The sequence below is a fragment of the Elephas maximus genome, chromosome 6 (genome assembly GCF_024166365.1).
Source record: "Elephas maximus indicus isolate mEleMax1 chromosome 6, mEleMax1 primary haplotype, whole genome shotgun sequence".
In the NCBI taxonomy this organism is placed as follows: Eukaryota; Metazoa; Chordata; class Mammalia; order Proboscidea; family Elephantidae; genus Elephas; species Elephas maximus.
In genome coordinates, this window is record NC_064824.1 from 127,588,577 (window position 1) to 127,607,363 (window position 18,787).

An 18,787-nucleotide genomic window follows, 5' to 3' on the forward strand; every position below is an offset into this window, starting at 1 on the left:
TCCTTCCACCTTCTTTTGCTGCTTCATGAGTCGGTCAATATTTTGCCCATATAATCCTTCAATATTGAAAGTTGAGGTTTGAATTTTTTCTTCAGTTCTCTCAGCTTGAGAAATGCCGAGTGTGTTCTTCCCTTTTGGTTTTCTAATTCCAGGTCTTTGCACATTTCATTATAATACTTCACTTTGTGTTCTTGAGCTGCTCTTTGAAATCTTCTGTTCAGCTATTTTACTTCATCAATTCTTTTCGCTTTAGCTACTCTACATTCAATAGCAAGTTTCAGAGCCCCTTCTGACATCCATTTGGGTATTTTTTCTTTTTCTTCTTTTCTGCCTTTTTAATGACATTTTGCTTTCTTTATGTTGATGTCCTTGATGTTATTCCACTACTCCACAACTCGTCTGGCCTTCGGTCATTAGCATTCAATATGTCAAATCTATTCTTCAGAGGGTCTCTAAATTCAGTGGGATATACTCAAGGCTGTATTTTGGCTCCTGTGGACTTGTTTTAATTTTCTTCAGCTTTGATTTCAACTTGCATATGTGAAACTGATGATCTATTCCCCAGTCAGCCCCTGGCCTTGTTCTGACTGTGATATTGAGATTCTCCATCATCCTTTACAATAGATAGGGTTGATTTGATTCCTGTGTATTCCACCCAGTGAGTTCCACATATATGTTGTTGCTGTTAGCTGCTGTTGAGTTGGTTCTGATTCACAGTGACCCTATGTACAACAGAAGAAACCAGTGCCCAGTCCTGCCCCATCCTCACAATCTTTGTTATGTTTGAGCCCATTGTTGCAGCCACTGTGTCAAACTATCTCCCTGAGGGTTTTCCTCTTTTTTACTGACCCTCTACATGTTGTCCTTCTCCAGGGACTGGTCCCTCCTGACAACATGTCCAAAGTTTGTGAGACATAGTCTCACCATCCTTGCTTCTAAGGAGCATTCTGGTTGTACACGTGTATAGTCACCATTTATGTTGTTGAAAAAAGGTCATTGGTCTCAGAAAACTCTATAATGCAATCTCCCTTGTTTCTTTCACCAAGGGTATATTTTCTAACTACCAATCTTTCTTCTTTGTTTCCAACTTTTGAATCCAATCACCAGTAATTACCAATCCATCTTGACTGTGCGTTTGATCAATTTCGGTCTGCAGAAGTTGGTAAAAATCTTCAATTTCTTCATCTTTGGCATTAGTGGTTGGTGTGCAAATTTGAACTATAGTTGTATTAACTCATATTCCTTGTTTGTGGTAGATCTCTAAAAGTTTCCACACCCTTATCACAAGAAGCTATGAATATGTCATGTTGCTAAAGAATATTAAATATACCGTGGACTGCTAAAAGGGTGAACGCATTAATCTTAGAAGAAAAAGAACTAGAATGTTCCTTAGAAGTGAAGATGGCAAGACTTAATCTCACTTATTTTAGACACATTATCAGAAAAGACCAATCACTAGAAAAATGGCATCATTCTTGGTAGAGGGTCAGCAAAAATGAGAGAAGCTCATGTGAAATAGACTGGCTCGATAGCCACAACAATGGACTCAACCATACCACTGATGGTGAAGATGGAACAGGACCAGGCGCCTCTTCATTCTGTTATCACTAAAGTCATTAAGAGTTGGAACTAACTTGGCTAGAGCTAACAATGACATGGAAAAAAGGATTTTGCAAATGCGATCAAGCCTAATGACCTTGAGGTGGTATCTGTGCATGAGGTGCACCGGCTGGAAATTGAACCTGAGCCTTCTTTGTGGAAGGGGAAACCCCTACTTCTGAATGACCGCTGCCCAAGGTTAAGGGCAAGCATACTATTTAATTAAGATCCTTTAAAGGCAGTGGTGTGTCAGGGTTAAGGCTAATGCACTTTTACTGGAATGAGCCCGCATGGAAATATATGTAAAATTCTAGACTTTCATTTTATGATACTAAATTACACTTATTGTCTTAGACAATAAGTATAGAGTTGATGGAGAAAAAGCACTGAGTCTGAGATTATCCCATTGCCTTGTTCTATGACCTTGACCATGTCCACTTAAACCCTTCTGTGACTCAGTTTCCATATCTATTTTAGACTAAATTTTCTTCCAGGTCTAAACAGTTATGATTGTTGGATATCAAGAATGTAGCATAAACAATTTCTCTCCTTATTTACAACATACATTTCATTTGGAGTTGCTATACATAAATGCCAGCAGAAGAATTCTCAAAACAAAATTTATCTTACACATATAATACACATTCAAAATGTAAACATTCAATACTAGCTCAAAAGTTGTGTCAAAGGATATTTTTGTGAGCAGAAAATGGTTTCAAATAAACACACCAGAAGTTACCAGTGGGTGGTGGGATTATGGCTGATTAAGAGTCTCTTCCTCATTAGTTTTTATATTTTAGGAATTATGAACCCAATAAAAATCACAAAAGTTTAAAGAGCATAGATATAAAACGAGGCTATTAAATGACCGTCTGAGTTTTAAAAAACACATACGTCAGAGACATTACAATACTCTAAAACAGTGTCATGACTCAGGAAAACTCTCTGACCCTTGAGGAAAGAAGTCGAGTTTTTAAGAACTGAAATAGCATTCACTGATAAAATCATGTCACTCTGGTGATTTATTAAGTGTTTCCCTGAAGATATAAACCGCCCGCCGTCATGGGACTGGGTAAGAACTGTTGTCACGATCCTGGGGCCCACACTTCCTGAATTTTAATCAATCATTTTCTTCGCCCAGCTCAGCATTTTCTTCTGCCTCTGTCGCATGACTGCTAACATCAGTGGGAATGACAACAGCTCCCTGACCAAACAGTGAAGCCTGTGTGCACTACACAGCACCCACAGGAGAAGAGCTGGTGTTGGAAAAATGATTGTACACCTGCTTGGCTGAATCTTGTTCCCTCAAGAGTCTAATTTCATGCCCATCGATATTTAAAAAAAAAAAATCTTTGAGTAGCCTTTTTGTGGGAATCTTGAATTCAATTCAGTTCAGTTCATTTCAATTTACAACTACTGAGAAGATTACCTAGAACTTTATTGCCAAAGTATTTCCTCGTGAGCATACCTAAGAATTTCTTCACTGGACACCAGAAGCTGAGATATTCTTTCATATGCCCAACCTATCCATCCATCATCTCCAAATGTGACATTATTTCTTACATTTAACAGACAGTAAGCACCTACTATGTAGCAGGCAGGTTGCTGCCCAGTAATGTTGTTGTTGGCAACTGCCATGGAGTTGGCCACCAACTCACGGTAGCCCCAGGTACAGTGGGATAGGATCATGGTGATCCATAGGGTTTTCACTGGCTGATTTTCACATGTACGTTGCCTGGCCTGTCTTCCTAGTCCATCTTAGTCTGGGAGCTCCACTGAAACCTGTTCAGCATCACAGCAACACGCAAGCCTCAGCTCACAGATGGGTAGTGTTTGTGCACGAGGAGTAATAACTAGGAATTGAACCACTGTCTCTCACACGCAAGGCAAGAATTCTACCACTGAACCACCACTGCCCTCACAGCTCCGGGAATGTGCAGTCAATTACCACATTCCCTTTCTTGAAGGTCTCTCAAGCTATTGGAAATATGAGGGCAAAACAACACCTTGTCCTTTTGATCTAGGGACAAAGAAAAAAAAAAGTTGCTGTCAAGTCGATTCTGATGCATGGCGCCCCCATGTATGTCAGAGTAGAACTGTGTTCCCTAGGGTATCAATGGCTGAATTTTCAGAAGCAGATCACCAAGCCTTTCTTCCAAAGGGCTTCTGGGTGTACTCAAACCTCTAACCCTTTTGGTTAGCAGCTGAGCACATTAATTATTTTGCATAACCCAGGGACTCCAGGTCAGGGATAAATGTCACCTAAGTTGTGGGCAACTCTGCCAGAGATCAGGCTGGCTACAAGTGAAGTAATAAAAAGGCTATCTCTGGCACCACCAGGCCCCCATTTTTATGCCCTTGTATCTTAATAGATCAGGGCCCTTCCCAAGGAACACCTGCTTAGGAATAGATTCACATGTTAGAGTGAATTTAAGTCCATCATCAACTAAGAGGTCGCCTGCTAACCAAAAGTTTAACAGTCTGAATCCACCAGCCGCTCCTCAGTAACCCTATGTGGGCAGTTCTACTCTGTCCTATAGGATCCCTATGAGCCGGAATGTACTCAGTAGCAACAGGTTTGGGTTTTTTTGTTTGTTTTTGGTTTATCATCTTGTATATTTAAGGGTGACATCCAAATGCAGAATAATTAGGTATCAGGTTAACTAGAAGGACTATCCAGGCAGAGGGCTGAAGGAAGAATCTGTGGTATTTAGGCACGTCCGAAATCACACCAGGTTAGGAACAGATCATATTGTGTTTCTCAGGTATGAGAAGGGAGGAGTGTGATAGTTCAGACTGTGTGTCATCTTGGCTGAGCCATGATTCTCAGTGTTTATACGTGATCGCCCCCACGATGGGATCTGTTCTGAGTAGTCAATCAGTTGAAAGGGAGTTTCCTTGGGCATGTGGCCTACATCCAAATATAAGCGGATGTTCTGGCTTTTGCCCTCTCTGGGTCCTGCAAATGCTGTTCATATGATGGCCAGCTCTTGGGACTTGAGCTAGTAGCTTGCCTGCCAATCTTGGGATCCTCAATCTTTACAACCTGTAAGCAAGAGCCTTGGTCTTTGACCTGCCTATCTTGGGTTCATCAGCCCCTTCAGCTATGAGAATCAAGAGAAGCCTTGTGGACTTGCCTGCCAATCTTGGGATTCATCAATCTTCACAGCCTATGAACAACAGCTCCGCTCTCCAGCCCGCCAATCTTGAGTTCACCAGCCCCTGACGCTACAGTAGAAGCCTCTACCTGATCCATGGACTTGGGATGTTCCAGCCTCTACAACTGTGGAGCCATTTCCTTGATATAAATCTCTATGTCTATTTACGTGCTTTATTGGTTTTGTTTCTCTAGAGAACTCAGCCTAAGACAAGGAGGTAAATGAGGCAGAGACAAAGAACAGCAACCAAAAAAGTTACACAAAGGGTCTTGTTGATTTTTTCATGGCTGGGAGAGGAACTGGAACTGGGAGGCAGTTCAAACCCTTCCTCCACTGGTCTACATTCTAATAATGTAAGTGTTCTGAGGGGCTCGGCAGAGGCCCTAAACCAGAGAGCTATAATTAAAAGGATTCAACATGGGAACTGGAAAGCAAGCTCTCTTCAAAGAGATGGGTCTTACATTTCTCTGCAGGATGAGAAGGACAGAAAATTGAATTGCATCCTTGCCTCTGAGCTCCCTGAGGTTGGAAGAACTGGACTTGCCCAACTCTTGCCACCATTGTTTTCCCTTCTGCCAATTTCCATACCACTAGCTCCATCCTTTGGATATGGAAACAGCCATTCCCTTCATTATCTCCTCAAAAAAAAAAAACACTTTATGCTAATATTTTCATTGCTGAAAAATACAAATTTGGTAGTTGAACATTTGGACCAATTCTTTCAGTTGGTAAAATCAGATGTCTAAATCAATAATGATATTATTAAAATGAATAAGATTCTTATTTCAATCCTCTTTGAAAAACCTCTTAAGAAGGGTCAGAACTCTCCAAAATTTAAAGGCTAAAGGGTTTTAGAATTCTTGGTGTCCAACTCTCTTGTTTTAAAAATAAGGAAAACTAAAACTCAAAGAAGCTGAAAGACTTGGCTATACATCCTGGAAACCACTATTTCCTAATGATAAAAAGATGCATTTTTCACATTCATTGGATAGCAACCATATAACGACTTCTGAATTCAAATACTGCAGTTAATGAATGAACCCTACCTGTTAGCACTCAGATGGGTACTGAAAGAATCTTAACTGTGTATGTTGGCATGCCAATTAATTTTATTACTAGCAGTTTCACAAATTTATAGCTATATGTATATAAATATGTAGTGGTTAAGAGTTCTGCTAACCAAAAGGTTGGCAGTTCGAATCCACCAGGCACTCCTTGTAAACTCTGTGGAGTAGTTCTACTCTGTCTTATAGGGTCGCTATGTGTCAGAATCAACTCAACAGCAAAAGGCTGGTTTGGTTTATATAGATATGTGGAGGCCTGGTGGCACAGCATTTAAAGCACTCAGCTGATAACCAAAAAGTCAGCAGTTTGAACCCAACAGCATTCCACAGGATAAAGATGTGGCAGTCTGCTTCCATAAAGATTTACTGCCTTGGAAACCCTATGGGGCAGTTCTACTCTGTCTTTTAAGATCACTATAAATTGGAAATGACTCATCGGCAGTGGGTTTTGGTTGGTGTATATATATATTTATATACATATATATACATTTGAAAACAAGCTGGAATATGTTCCTCCTTTAAAAAAAATATAGATTTTTAAGTAAACAATCAATGTAAAAGCATAAATGTCTTTAAATACTAAATCTGCCGCCGTCAATTCCCATCTTTGAATTTTATTAAAAAAAGTTACCGATTCACGACATCACTTTCATTTTTTCAAAAGTTACTCAGCTATACTCAGTTACCATTTTCTCATTCTTAATAGCTGTGACAAAGGGACTTTTCAGAACTAATCAAATAAGGAACGGGTGTTCAAGAATAATTTAACTATCATATTTCACTGAAAAATAAATTTTGTTAAGTTTTCTGTTAGCTTGTTTGCTCTGTCAAATGATTCAAGCCTGTGTTCTTTTTACAGAATGTGTGATTTGAAAATAAAGGCCAAAATTCATTGGTCATTTGGACAGCCTTAATTAGTCATTGAAACTGGTAATTACTGAAATAATTATACGAAGAAAAGCTCATTGTGCTAATCATAAATGGTGTCATCTTTTCCAACAGCCCCCACTGCAGATCCCATTGTTAAACTCTGCCATTTTGGTATTTCATTTAAATTACAGAGCAGTCTATCCTCCCAAATCCTACATGTCAGGAGAGGAGGTAGGCTGAAATTGGATGAGAAAAAACTGACTATTTTCACATTGTAGCAGAACGAATTAAAGGAACTTTTGATATTTTGGGGTCCATTAATTCTTTGAGTCTCAGAGGCAGACATTTCCACTTGAATCCAATTGCAAAATATTAACGTTTTCTAAGGCGAGTGTTTTTCTCTATTGCCACTAATTTAACAGCATTTATTCGATTTTATTATTTCTACATCATTTAATATAGGTCAACATGTCAAGTCCAGCAAACACAAATTTTTATTTCCAGTCCACTGACCCTGCTGTGAAAGATAAGAGGCAAACAAGTCTCACCTCAATTGGAAAAAAAGAAAAATCCCTCATTTGTAAACACTAACACTAAAATCAAGACTACAAAAGACAATGTCACCGATGTAATCCTGCAACCCAACCACACCATGCTTATCTTGTCAGAAATATATTTCTATAGAAGGAGAAGAATCAAATGATGCCCATTTCAGAGCTGAAGGAGCCTTTGTTTGCAAAGCTTAACCCGCTCAGTGCCAGTTCTGTCCTTGGGATAGGACTGAGCACTAAGATAGTATCCAAGGATGACGGCACACCCAATATTTCACTTTCCTGAGATATCAGAAACTAAAAATCAGTAAGCAGAACAAAGCTAGCCATAGCTTTTCTTCTTCTGTTAAAAAACTCTTTAAAAAAAAAAAAAAAAATTCCTACCAAAAGAACTCTGAGGTTTTTTTTACTCTTGTTCTCTCTGATGGATGCTAACTGCATGTTTAATGAGGTCCTCAGTCATTCCCAACTGGTGGAACTGGTAGCCAGTATAGTTTAAGAACACAGACTGTGGCACCAGATTGCCCGTAGGTGACTCCTGGATTCGCCATTTCCTAGTATTTCCTGGGGCAAGTTTCTGATCTCGAAACATCCCTTCCCTCATCTACAAAGTATGAATAAAAACCATTCACCATAGCGTACCCATGAGGAGTAAAATAAATTGGACAAGTAAAGTCCCTGGCACATAGGACATATTCAATATATTTCTGTTATTGCATTTCCAACCCTCACCAATCTTTCCAAGTAGACTGCGAAGAAGACAACTCAAACAACATCATTGTCAGCTACTGACAACCTGGAAATCTTGAAGTCATGATTCCACTATGATTTCTCACGAGTTGTGACTTCAGGTCACTCTCCTAACTTGCCTTCATCACCTCATTTGCAGTGAGATTTTTTTTTTCCGTACTTATATATAGAGTAAATATAGTATAAATGTAGTGAATTAAGCAAGTTCCTTACTCTCATTGAAATTTAAGATTCTAAGGCAAGAAGGCTGGGAAGGACAATAAACCAGCAATTAAAAAAATGAGAAGATCACCTTAGGTAGTAGTAAGGAGCCCTGGTGGTACATCGGTTAAGAGCTTGGCTGCTAACTGAAAGGTTGGCGGTTCAAATCCACCCAGAGGCTCTTCAGGAGAAAATCCTGGTGATCTGCTTCCTTAACCCTTTTTCAAGACCCAATTATTTCCTGCTTTGAATTTTTTGTTGATACCATGTGTTTTTATTAATGGAAGCATACTGAATCACTGAGTATTGTTGAATTTTTGGTAGGTAGTATTTTTTTTGTTTGGTTGGTTTTATTTGCTTGTTTTGCCTCTTCCAACAATCCTACCCTCTAAGTCCCAAAGGGAGTCCTGGTCGCTCAATGGTTAAGAGCTCTGCTGATAACCAAAATGTCAGCAGTTCGAATCTACCAGCAGCTCCTTGGAAACCCTATAGTTCTATTGTGTCCTATAGTGTTGCTATAAGTCAGAATCGACAGGAGGGCAATAGGTTTTAAGACATACCTTGTCCCACTAATCCTACTCCGGATGCCCTCCAGACTCCAAAGGGACATATGGTGGCACAATGAAACATTTACAAAATTTCTCTCCTACCAAAAATGCACACACCTCATACAACACCCTATAGAAACAATAATTTGCAGCACACACCTGTGTTTTTTTTTTTTTTTTTTTTTCAGTTTCAAAGAGTCATAAAGCCATCTGCCTTGTGGTAGCATGCACTGTCAGTAGGAAAGCAGCTTCCCAATGAACCTGAGAGGCAGAAAAAGTAGGTGGGCAACCATATATCCCAACAGGCATGAAAACTCCATGGGGCAATTCTCCTCTGTCACATGGGGTCACTATGAGTCAGAATCAACTCAAACGCACTCAACAACAAGAGCTATGAAAAAATAAAACAGAGTAATGGTACAGAGAGGGTGGACATAGAGAAATGGCTGGAAGAACCACTTAAAGTTGGCGATCCAGGAGGACTTCTTCAGGGATGAGGTAGAGAAGCCATGAGGACTCTGGGGCAGAGAAAATAGCAAACGCAAAGATCCCCTCATTTAACAGGTCAGGAAACTGAGGCTCCAAAGAGTGGAGGGACTTAGCAGAGTCAGATATCCAGGTTTGGAATTCTAGTTTCCACGCAGGCTCTGACATTTCCTACACCAACTCCCGTTCACTAAAATCCAGTATGGCCAAATTGTTAGAAGTTCATTATGGAACTCCTGACCTTTTGGCCATATGGAATTACATATATGGAACTCCAAGTTGGATAGCCAAGGAAAGAGAAGCTCAGGATAAGTGGTGAAAGACAACCAAACAAAGGGGCCATGGATCTTTAGCTCCATGCTATCCAATCCTAACGGCATTCAAATGCAAATAAGATAAATTCTTTTTTTCTGGGACTTAATGACTGTGAGAGATAAGCATCTTCATGATTTTCTAATTCTACCCATCATGTTTTCTGATACAACCAATTACTTTCTAAAAAAAAATAAGCATATATTAAATTATGGCAGCAATATAAATCCTATAAAGCATCAAGGAATCATCACTATTGCATGTCCTTCAAGAGCTGAGGTGGTTCTGTTTTAAAATTCTCTGATATAGGAAGTAACAAGTCATCTCACCCTGAAGCACATCTTTGGGGCTACAACACAGGGTAAGAACTTCTGCAGATTTAGAATGTAAGTATTTCCTGTACAATATGGAACTTTTTTTTTTTTCCTTAACCTAGAAGCTTAATTTAAATTCACGCTACAATTACCATAATAGGCGGAGGAGAAAATATAATGTATGTAAGCAAGGGGTTTCCCTAAAGTCATTTAGCAATGAACTAAACCCCGTTTTCATTCTTGGGTGGTCTAAACTTTATCTCTGGCTCAAGCAAATCTTTCAAAGATGTGCATGGTGAACTACAATGAATTGGCCTCTGATACAATTGCCTTTACCTGATCATATGCTGCAAAAATATGGCTGAAGATGTAGTTAATTTTTGTGTTTCTCCAACTTTAAGATGTATAGGTTTCACCGGGGGTTCCCGTTAAAATGCAGATTCTGATCTAGTAGATGTGGTGTAGGTCCCTGCATGGCTCACAGTGTTTCCAGCAGTGCGGAGGAAGAAAGTCCTGGTGATCATCTTCTGTAAGATGATAGCCATTGGCAAACCCTACGGAGTAGCTCTATTCTAACACACACGCACTTGCCATAAGCTGGAATCGACTCAACGGCCATGGGTTTGGGTGCGGTAAGGTCTGTGATTCTGCATTTCTAATCAGCTCCCACCTGTTGCTCATACTGCTGGTCCACTCCGAGTGCAGAAGGTCTATCAGCGTACCTACTGCCATTTATGAAAAACCATAGGAAAAATTTTTGTCTCTCAGGGCTCAGAACAAGTGAAAACTGAACATCTCTAGAGCAAATCATTTCCTTTTGTCTTACAGACATCTTAAATCTCCTGGCTGATTGTGTTTTCCTCTATAGCTTTGCCACTAGGAAGCACCATTAGCAAGAATATTAGTGTTACCTGTTTTATCTGTTGATGCTACTCCACAGACTTACTCTTGATTTCACCTAAATTTCCCAATTTGCTTCTTTAGCCCCTTACTCACCGTCTTAGTTATCTAGTGCTGCTATGAGAGAAATACCGTGAGGGATGCCTTAAGAAACAGAAATTCAGTCTCTAGCAATCTAGGAAGCTAGAAGTCTGAATTCAGGGTGCCATCTCCAGAGGAAGGGTTTCTTTCCCTTTTGGCTCTGGTGGAAGGTCCTTGCCACCAATCTTCCCTTGGGTCTAGGAGTTTCTCAGTGCAGAGACCCCGAGTCCAAAGGATGTGCTCTTCTCTTGGCTCATCTTTCTTGGTGGTATGAAGTCCCTCTCCTCTCTATTCAATTCTCTCTTTTATATCTCAAAAGAGATTAACTCAAGATACAACTTAATCCTGTAGATTGAGTCCTACCTCATTAACATAACTGCCTCTAATCCTGTCTCATTAACATCATAAACCAAACCTGTTGCCACTGAGTCGATTCCAACTTACGGTGACCCTATAGGACACAGTGGAACTGCCCCATAGGCTTTCCAAGGAGCAGCTGCTGGATTTGAACAGCTGACCTTTTTGGTTAACATCATAGAGGTTAGGATTCACAACACATAGGATAATCACAACAGATCACAAAATGGGGGACAACCACACAATGCTGGAAATCATGGCCTAGCCAAGTTGATATACATTTTGGGGGAATACTGTTCAATCCACAACATATATATATTATTATATATATACATATCTTTTGTTATTGCTGTCGTCTTACATTCACCTTTGTAAGACACTCAGACTATCTCCTTAGAATAAGACAGAATGTGAAAAGAAGAATCCCAACACAAAACAGTTAAATTGAAATATCTGCTCAAGGACACCTAATGTACTGGGAAATTTCCGGCATGTGGTGAAAAGATTGAGGACGGTGAAGCAGACAGTCCTAGAAGAGAAGTGGAAGTGAGAAGGCATAATGCCACCACCTTTCACAATTTGCTTAAGGCCTTGCTGGACAGTTAGACTGACTGGGAAGGGCTGACTGAGTTATTTTAAGGACTTAACAACTGAGCTTCCAGTTGCCTTTGGAAGATCTGTTATTAAGGCTACCTGCAATGGTCTCTGTTCATCTCAGAGGAGTACTAAAGAGATCCCTGGAAGCTACCCTGAAACACCAGAGGGAAGGACAGGTCTCTTGTTCCCTAGGTAGAGTTACATGATCAGAAGACAGCACCAATCAATCAGTATCTACTTGCCACGTCCTCCAATTTGGAGATGCTGTCGGAAGCAGCTACAAAACTAGAAGGCAGTCCCCTCTCTCTGCTAGTTACTGTTCAAGAGGCAACAGAGGCTCCATATCAGATACTTTGAGCAAGATATTTAACCCCATGAATCTCAATGGCCTTTTCTGTGATTTACAACAATAACTATCTGATAGGATTGCTCTGAGAATTAAATGAAATAATGTATATAAAACACCTAGCATGGTGCCATGCACTTTGTTGGCTCTCAACAAATGATTTATGATAATACAACTATTACTGTTCTTGACCTATGCTAGGTCTTAGAGAATACGGTTATGGAAGGGAAGGGAGCCAAAAACCATGCACGTTGACTCCTTCTTTCATTTTCTGACCATTCTAGAAGTTTTATGGGTCCCACTCATGTTACTATTTACTTTCAAACTTACTTCTGCAATGCCCTTGAGGAGTCAAAAACATTAGCTGATACAATCAACATTCACACTTGATCTTGTAAACTAGGCGAGTTTGTGTTGGCTTATTCCCCCAGCAAAGAGGTCAAGGAATTTTCCTTAGATGAAAACATAAACTTGGGATTTGTGCTAATGGGTAAACACCCTTGTTATGAAGAGCTCTACCCAAAAAAATAAAAGAAAGAAAGACTGTTCTGTGAATGCCAAGCAAACAGGCCTTTACTTTGCATATTGCTTTCAACTTTGGGCACTGACAGTAAAACAAGTGTTTCAATTTCATTCAGTATCATGTTCATCTTTTCATTTCTAACACATGACTTCTGAGAAATTCCAGGATTTAGATCCCCACTCATTTTTTTTAAAACCCTTCCTACTCTCAACTATTTAAATGTCACAAAGTTCAGAGGGGACAAAATTCTTCCTTCTAAGAATTCCTCATGCTCATGGGGACATGTTTACATATTCATGACTTCTCAATCAAAGGTCTTTGGTAGGTCAAAGGTTCTGCTTCTTATTCAAGGCTCCCTAAAATATCAAAAGTAGTATTATTAAGGAACAGAGGAAGTTAGAAAACATCAAAGAGAGGATACGGACTTTTGGGGATTACTGAAATAAATAACTTTCCTCCCTTAACTTTTACCATTTCTGGGTGGGTGAGAGAAGAAAAAACTTACTGTTAAGCACAATCACTTCTGGCAATATATTTCCTCTTCAAAAGAATAACAAAATTAGAAAGAATTCAAAAATGAGTTCCAATAGTAGTAGAGTAAGTATCATACAGTAGCTAAACCAAAAAAAAAAAACCAAACTCGTTGCGGTTGAGTCGATTCCGACTCATAGCAACCCTATAGGACAGAGTAGAACTGCCCCACAGAGTTTCCAAGAAGCGCCTGGTGAATGTGAACTGCTGACCTTTTGGTTAGCAGCCATAGCACTTAACCACTACGCCACCAGAGTTTCCACAATAGCTAAAGAGGACGTGTAAATAAATGGTATGTTTCTGTCTCAGAAATGCCTAAGAAGTCTTTAGGTGAAAACTGACCAAATGATTATTTGGTCTTTGGTAGAATTGCCTCTGTTCTTCCCTCCCATCACCTGGCCCCTCTTCAGCTGTCACCCATCATATTTCCAAATTCTTCCATTGCTCTGCCCCACCTCATTACATTCCATAAGGACCCTGGGTGGTACAAATGGTTAACATTCTTGGCTACTAATGGAAAGGTAGGATGTTCAAATCCACCCAGAGGTGTCTCAGAAGAAAGACCTAACAATCTACTTCCAAAAGGTCTGAGCCATTGAAAATCTCACGTGCAACTGGAATCCATCCAGTAGCTCCACAGGAGAAAGATCTGACAGTCTGCTCCCATAAAGATTAACCCATTGCCATCGAGTCAATTTCGACTCACAGAGACCCTGTACAACAGAGTAGAACTGTTCCATAGGGTTTCCAAGGCTGTAAATCTTTACAGAAGCAGGCTGCCACATCTTTCTCCCGCGGAGTGGCTGGTGGGTTCAAACCTCTGACCTTTGGGTTAGCAGCCAAGCACTTTAACCACTGTGCCACCAAGTCTTCTTCCCATAAGATTACAGCCTTGAGAAACCGATGGAGCAGCTCTACTCTGTCACATGGGGTCGCTATGAATCTGAATTGATTCCATGGCACCTAACAACAACATCCATCTACCTAATCAATCTATCTACCTACCTACCTACCTATCTAATCTATCTATCTATCATCTAACTATCTAATCTATCTTCCATTCCCCGAGTCCAAAACTACCTTGTTAACCTGACAACAACCTCGTCCAAGATCCTTATTGGATCGAGTAGAGTTCAAACCCTATGGCAGGCTCTCTGTAATGTTCTGGAGGATTGTGGTCTCCCACATAACAGGGATTTCTCACATGGCCACCACATAAATTCAGCAGTGAGATCACACTTCTCACGAGGCACTTCTTGTTCCTCTCACATATCTTTTAACAGCCAGCTTGCTCCAACAGACACACACAATTCTACCAGCCTGCATGGCAGTGGACAACCCGTAATCTCCCCCCGCTCCATCCTATTCTTTTTCTCCCCTGCCAACCAGGCCTTGAGGACTTGAAAGAGAAAATATAAAGACTCTTATGAGATTGATAAATTTAAGCTAGGCTTAAACTCCACCACATAGTCCAATTATGAGATTTTAGGTTCCAAAGGGATGCTCTGCCCCCAGATAGCCACAGAGTGTGGTAGCCAACTCAGAGGACTTACTGTCTTCCTGTTTGCCCTCAAGAGTTAACTAACAAGATGGAATGTGAAACACACGTCTTCTTGCTGCCAAAAGAGCTGCCAAATCTGCCTGCATAGATGTGTCAGATCCCATGAAATGTCTTGGCAAAAGCTAGTTCAGGAGTGTTGGCCAAGGTGCTGAAGGGCAGGAGGTACATACACCTTTACTAGTGAATATCTACCCCCACAGCCCTCTTTTTAAGACATTGAACTCATTCATTTTGGCAAGCTACCCTAGGATTTCAAATCTGATGTAATTTTAGAGAAAATGGTGAATGTGTTTATGTAGAGGGTTATCTGGGATATGCATTTTTTATAGAAATTCCAGTGCTACAAAAATTCTAGGACAGCCCACTTAAAACCAGAACAAAAATAAAAAACACAATTTTAAGCTGCTTATTCCAACTGGATACTAATTATTTCTTTTGCACTTCTCTTCCAGACCATTATTGAGATTCGCTAAAATGAATAAACTGCAAAAAAAAAAAATGTTATTGTAAAGCGAACAGCAGGGGATGTCAAAGCCACAATCCTGAATGATCACTCAAAAGCCAAAGTATTTTCTATGTATGTCTGACGATTTTCTCATTGTCTCTTCTCTTACTCATATCGACCTTTTTCCAAGTGTACTCGGCAGTTTGTCCTACCTGCCCTGAAAATGTGCAGGCTGGTATCAGAGTCACATGCACCCTCTGCTACAGGGTTGGGTAACAGTTGAATCACGCCTGGGTAACTGCAAACTGCAGCCAGTGGCAAGGGGAAGAAGGCACCCTGGCCACCACCTCCTTTCGTACTGCAATTGCCCCCACCCTCTGGGGCATCCGATGCCTCTTCCCTCTGCCAAGCAATTGGCTTCCGTTGTGTTCAACTTTCTGACCTCTGGCTTTAGAGAAAAGTCCTGGCTGTGGGAACTGGCTCTGGCCAGCTCTTGGCTCCCTCTTCCCTGGTGACTGGCAAGAGTAACACTTTCTTTGACACTTTTAAAAGAAGCTGTTTAATTTCTCATGATATTTCCTGGCAAAAAGGAAAATGAAACACAACGCGGAGCACTGGTCTTGCTGTAAGCCCATTCCTGTTGGCTTCCCTTTCTCACTAGGGTTGATTTTCCCTCACACCACCCCCACTACTTCTGTTCTGATGTGTGACACCTACGAACGTCTGGAGAGGCACAGATATGATTTGGGCATCAAAAAGACAGGACTGCTGTTGCCCCTGGGATTTCCCGCGGAAATCACCCAGCACTTGGAAGGCACTTCAATAAGGAAGTAACCAGCAAAGCATTCTTGGCGGGAGAGTCCAGTGAAACATCTTAGAAAAATACCAGAAACCACTGGATACTTAATGACCCACGTCTTCCCCAGCCTGTTCCTCCAGCCCTTTCTGGAACAGCCTACAGTGGTTTGTGGATTTTTATCCCTATGGTGGGAGGGTGGTGCGAAGTCCATTTATTTCAGTGGAGTTCCCAGCTCTGGCCAGGGAGTGGACCTAGGAAATCATCCTCTCCCCGCTGTGCACTAGTCTCAGGGCTGAGGGGGAGCGAAAATACCTGTGGATCGAGAGGTTCCATTCTGTCGACACGTCTCCCCCTGGCCCCTGGCACCCCTACCATCCAGCGTGACTGTGACTCGAGGATTCATTCCTGCTTCCAGTCACATCCCCAAACCGCTTCTGTCTCCCGCACAGCTGCCCCTCTGCGCGCTCCGCATCCCTAAAAGCTCTCCCACTCTTCCTGCATCGGTGGCGTTGCCTCGCGGAGGTGGCGCTGGAGGCGCCGGCAGAGGCGGCGGGGAGGGGACCCGAGAGAAGGGACAAGGGAACAGCAAGGCTGGGGTGTGTGGCCTTGGGACCCTGGCCGCCCGCAGGACGCAGCAGGCGCGGGGGACGCACCAACTCACCCGTTGCTGCTGCCGGCTGCTGACGGCCACCGCGGCAGCGGACGCGGCGCTGTGCCTGAGCTCGGCCGCCTGCCCGGGTCTCAGCAGGCTTCGGGTGAACCTGCGGGTTCGCTCGCCGGCCATCGCCGGCCGCGCCGATGGCCAGGAGCGCGCGTCCCGCCGGCCTTCCCGCCGACCTCTCTACCCACCGCCGCTCAGGAAGCGGAACTCGGCGCCTTTCCGCCCCTCTTCCTCGCTCAACTCTCCAGAGGCGGGTTTTCCTCTCTTGCACCCCCACTCCCCCACCCCTTGCCTTTGCTCCAGCTTCCGACGACTTTCCAAACTCTGCGCTCTTGGGCACGCTCGGCCAACTCGGTAGGCGGCCCCGGCCCGGCGGAGGAGCATCTGCAGCGGGACTGGAGACGCGCGTGGGGCGGCTCCAGCCCGCGCCGCCCACCCGGCTCAGCTGGTGGGCCAGGGCTGCCCCGCCACCCCCAGGGAAGGGCAGGCGGCAGGGAGGGCGCAGGGCTGTCGCCCCGGGGCTCGGGTGGGGCTGCCCACCGCCCTCATCCTCACTAGGAAGCTTCTGGAGGGCTGGAGGGCTCTGGTCGCATTCGCTGATGTGGCCTCTATTTTCCCGCGCTAGCGAATGGGCAGAACTCCAGTTACTCTTCCACCTGGGGAAGTAGTCAGGAGCGCATTAAGGGTCTGGTGGCTGGGATGCCTGCAGCAACCCCCAGGCCATCGTTTTTAAGTCTCATTTGCCCAAAGTTTTCCCTCAAGGCTGTGGAATAAATTTCCAGAGACATTCATTCAGCCCCTAGGAGCCTGAATCCACTCCATGGCAAGGTGTTTGGTTTGGTTTTTCATGCTAGCTCCCAGTGTTCTGGGAACTGGGGATAAGGAAGCGAATTGGCAGCCCACCTCAAGGCTACTGTGGGGCTGATATGTTATCTGGGTGGTGGGGACAGACAGCAAACAGCCAAGTAAAGAAATAAAGGAATGCAAATGAAAGAGCAAGACAATTCCAGATAATAATAAGAACTAAAAAACAGTAAATCAGGGTCATGTGGTGTAAGAGACTGGAAGTGGGAGATTAGATAGGGTGAGTAGGCAAGAACTGGCTTGGGGGCTTCTAGATAGGGTGGGTGAAGTATGGGGGTAGACTTATATTTGTGTCCTTGTTCTGCTCCTACTGTTGCTACACAGCCATTTGGCCTGCATTTTATCTCCAGCTTTCTGATTAAAGTCTTCTAAGCATTCTCATCCTGAGTCACACCCAGAGTGTTCTACAGCTCAGTGTTGCGCTACGTGGGTGGAAGTCCAGCCCTGGCCCCTAGGACACCAGTTTGAAGAGATTTGGGACAGCCTCTCCAAGTATTTGGGGTTTTTTCTTAAGAGACTTTTATAGATCTGTGACCTTGACATTTTTCCAAAGCCAATAATACGGTTTTAACACAAAGTCATATTTGGGTATAAAGTAGTCTTAAGTGGCTGATAAATGTAGTCAAGCCCATGCTCTATGAGATTTGTTGTGTGGAGTTGACTGTAGCTCATGGTGACCTCATGTACAATAGAAGGAAACATTGCCCAATCCTGCATCATCCTCGCAATCACCAGCATGTTCAAGTCCATGCTTGCAGCTACCGCACCAATCAATTTCATGGATGGTCTCCCTTATCCTTCTTGGCCCTCTAGTTCATCAAACTTAATGTCCTCCTCTAGTTATTGATCCCTCCTGATGGTGTGCCCTAAACAAGCGAGTCAGACAATATTATGATCCGTAGGGTTTTCACTGGCTAATTTTTGGAAGTAGATGGCCAGGTCTTTCTTCCTAGTCTGTCTTAATCTGGAAGCTCTACTGAAACCTGTCCACCATAGGTGACCCTTCTGATATTTGAAATACTGGTGGCATAGCTTCCAGCATCATAGCAACACGCAAGCCACCACAGTATGATAAACTGAGTTTCATTACAGCACATACCAGAAATCATCCTGGGCAGAGGCACTGAATGATTTGTGATGTGCCAGCCAAAACCGTCAGCTAGCTCTGTGATATCCTACTTAGCAAAACACTGTATTTTGCTTTAAATTCTTTCACATCAGCATGCAATATGGGGCCAATGTCAGCTTAAAGGCTAAACAAAGTAGGTG

General features: G+C 42.6%; 1 protein-coding gene across 2 annotated transcripts in view; it reads right to left on the minus strand.

The window, feature by feature from the left end:
• The window catches only part of DOCK10 (dedicator of cytokinesis 10), a 310,282-nt gene extending 293,237 nt beyond the window's left edge, over window positions 1–17,045 (minus strand). The window contains exon 1 of one of the 2 annotated variants that reach the window (XM_049888333.1): window positions 16,655–17,045. In XM_049888333.1, the coding sequence (XP_049744290.1) occupies window positions 16,655–16,777 (123 nt within the window). In that variant the 5' untranslated portion in view covers window positions 16,778–17,045. The remainder of the gene's footprint in view (window positions 1–16,654) is intronic. The other variant, XM_049888332.1, reaches the window with a different exon arrangement.
• Window positions 17,046–18,787: the final 1,742 nt, after the last annotated feature.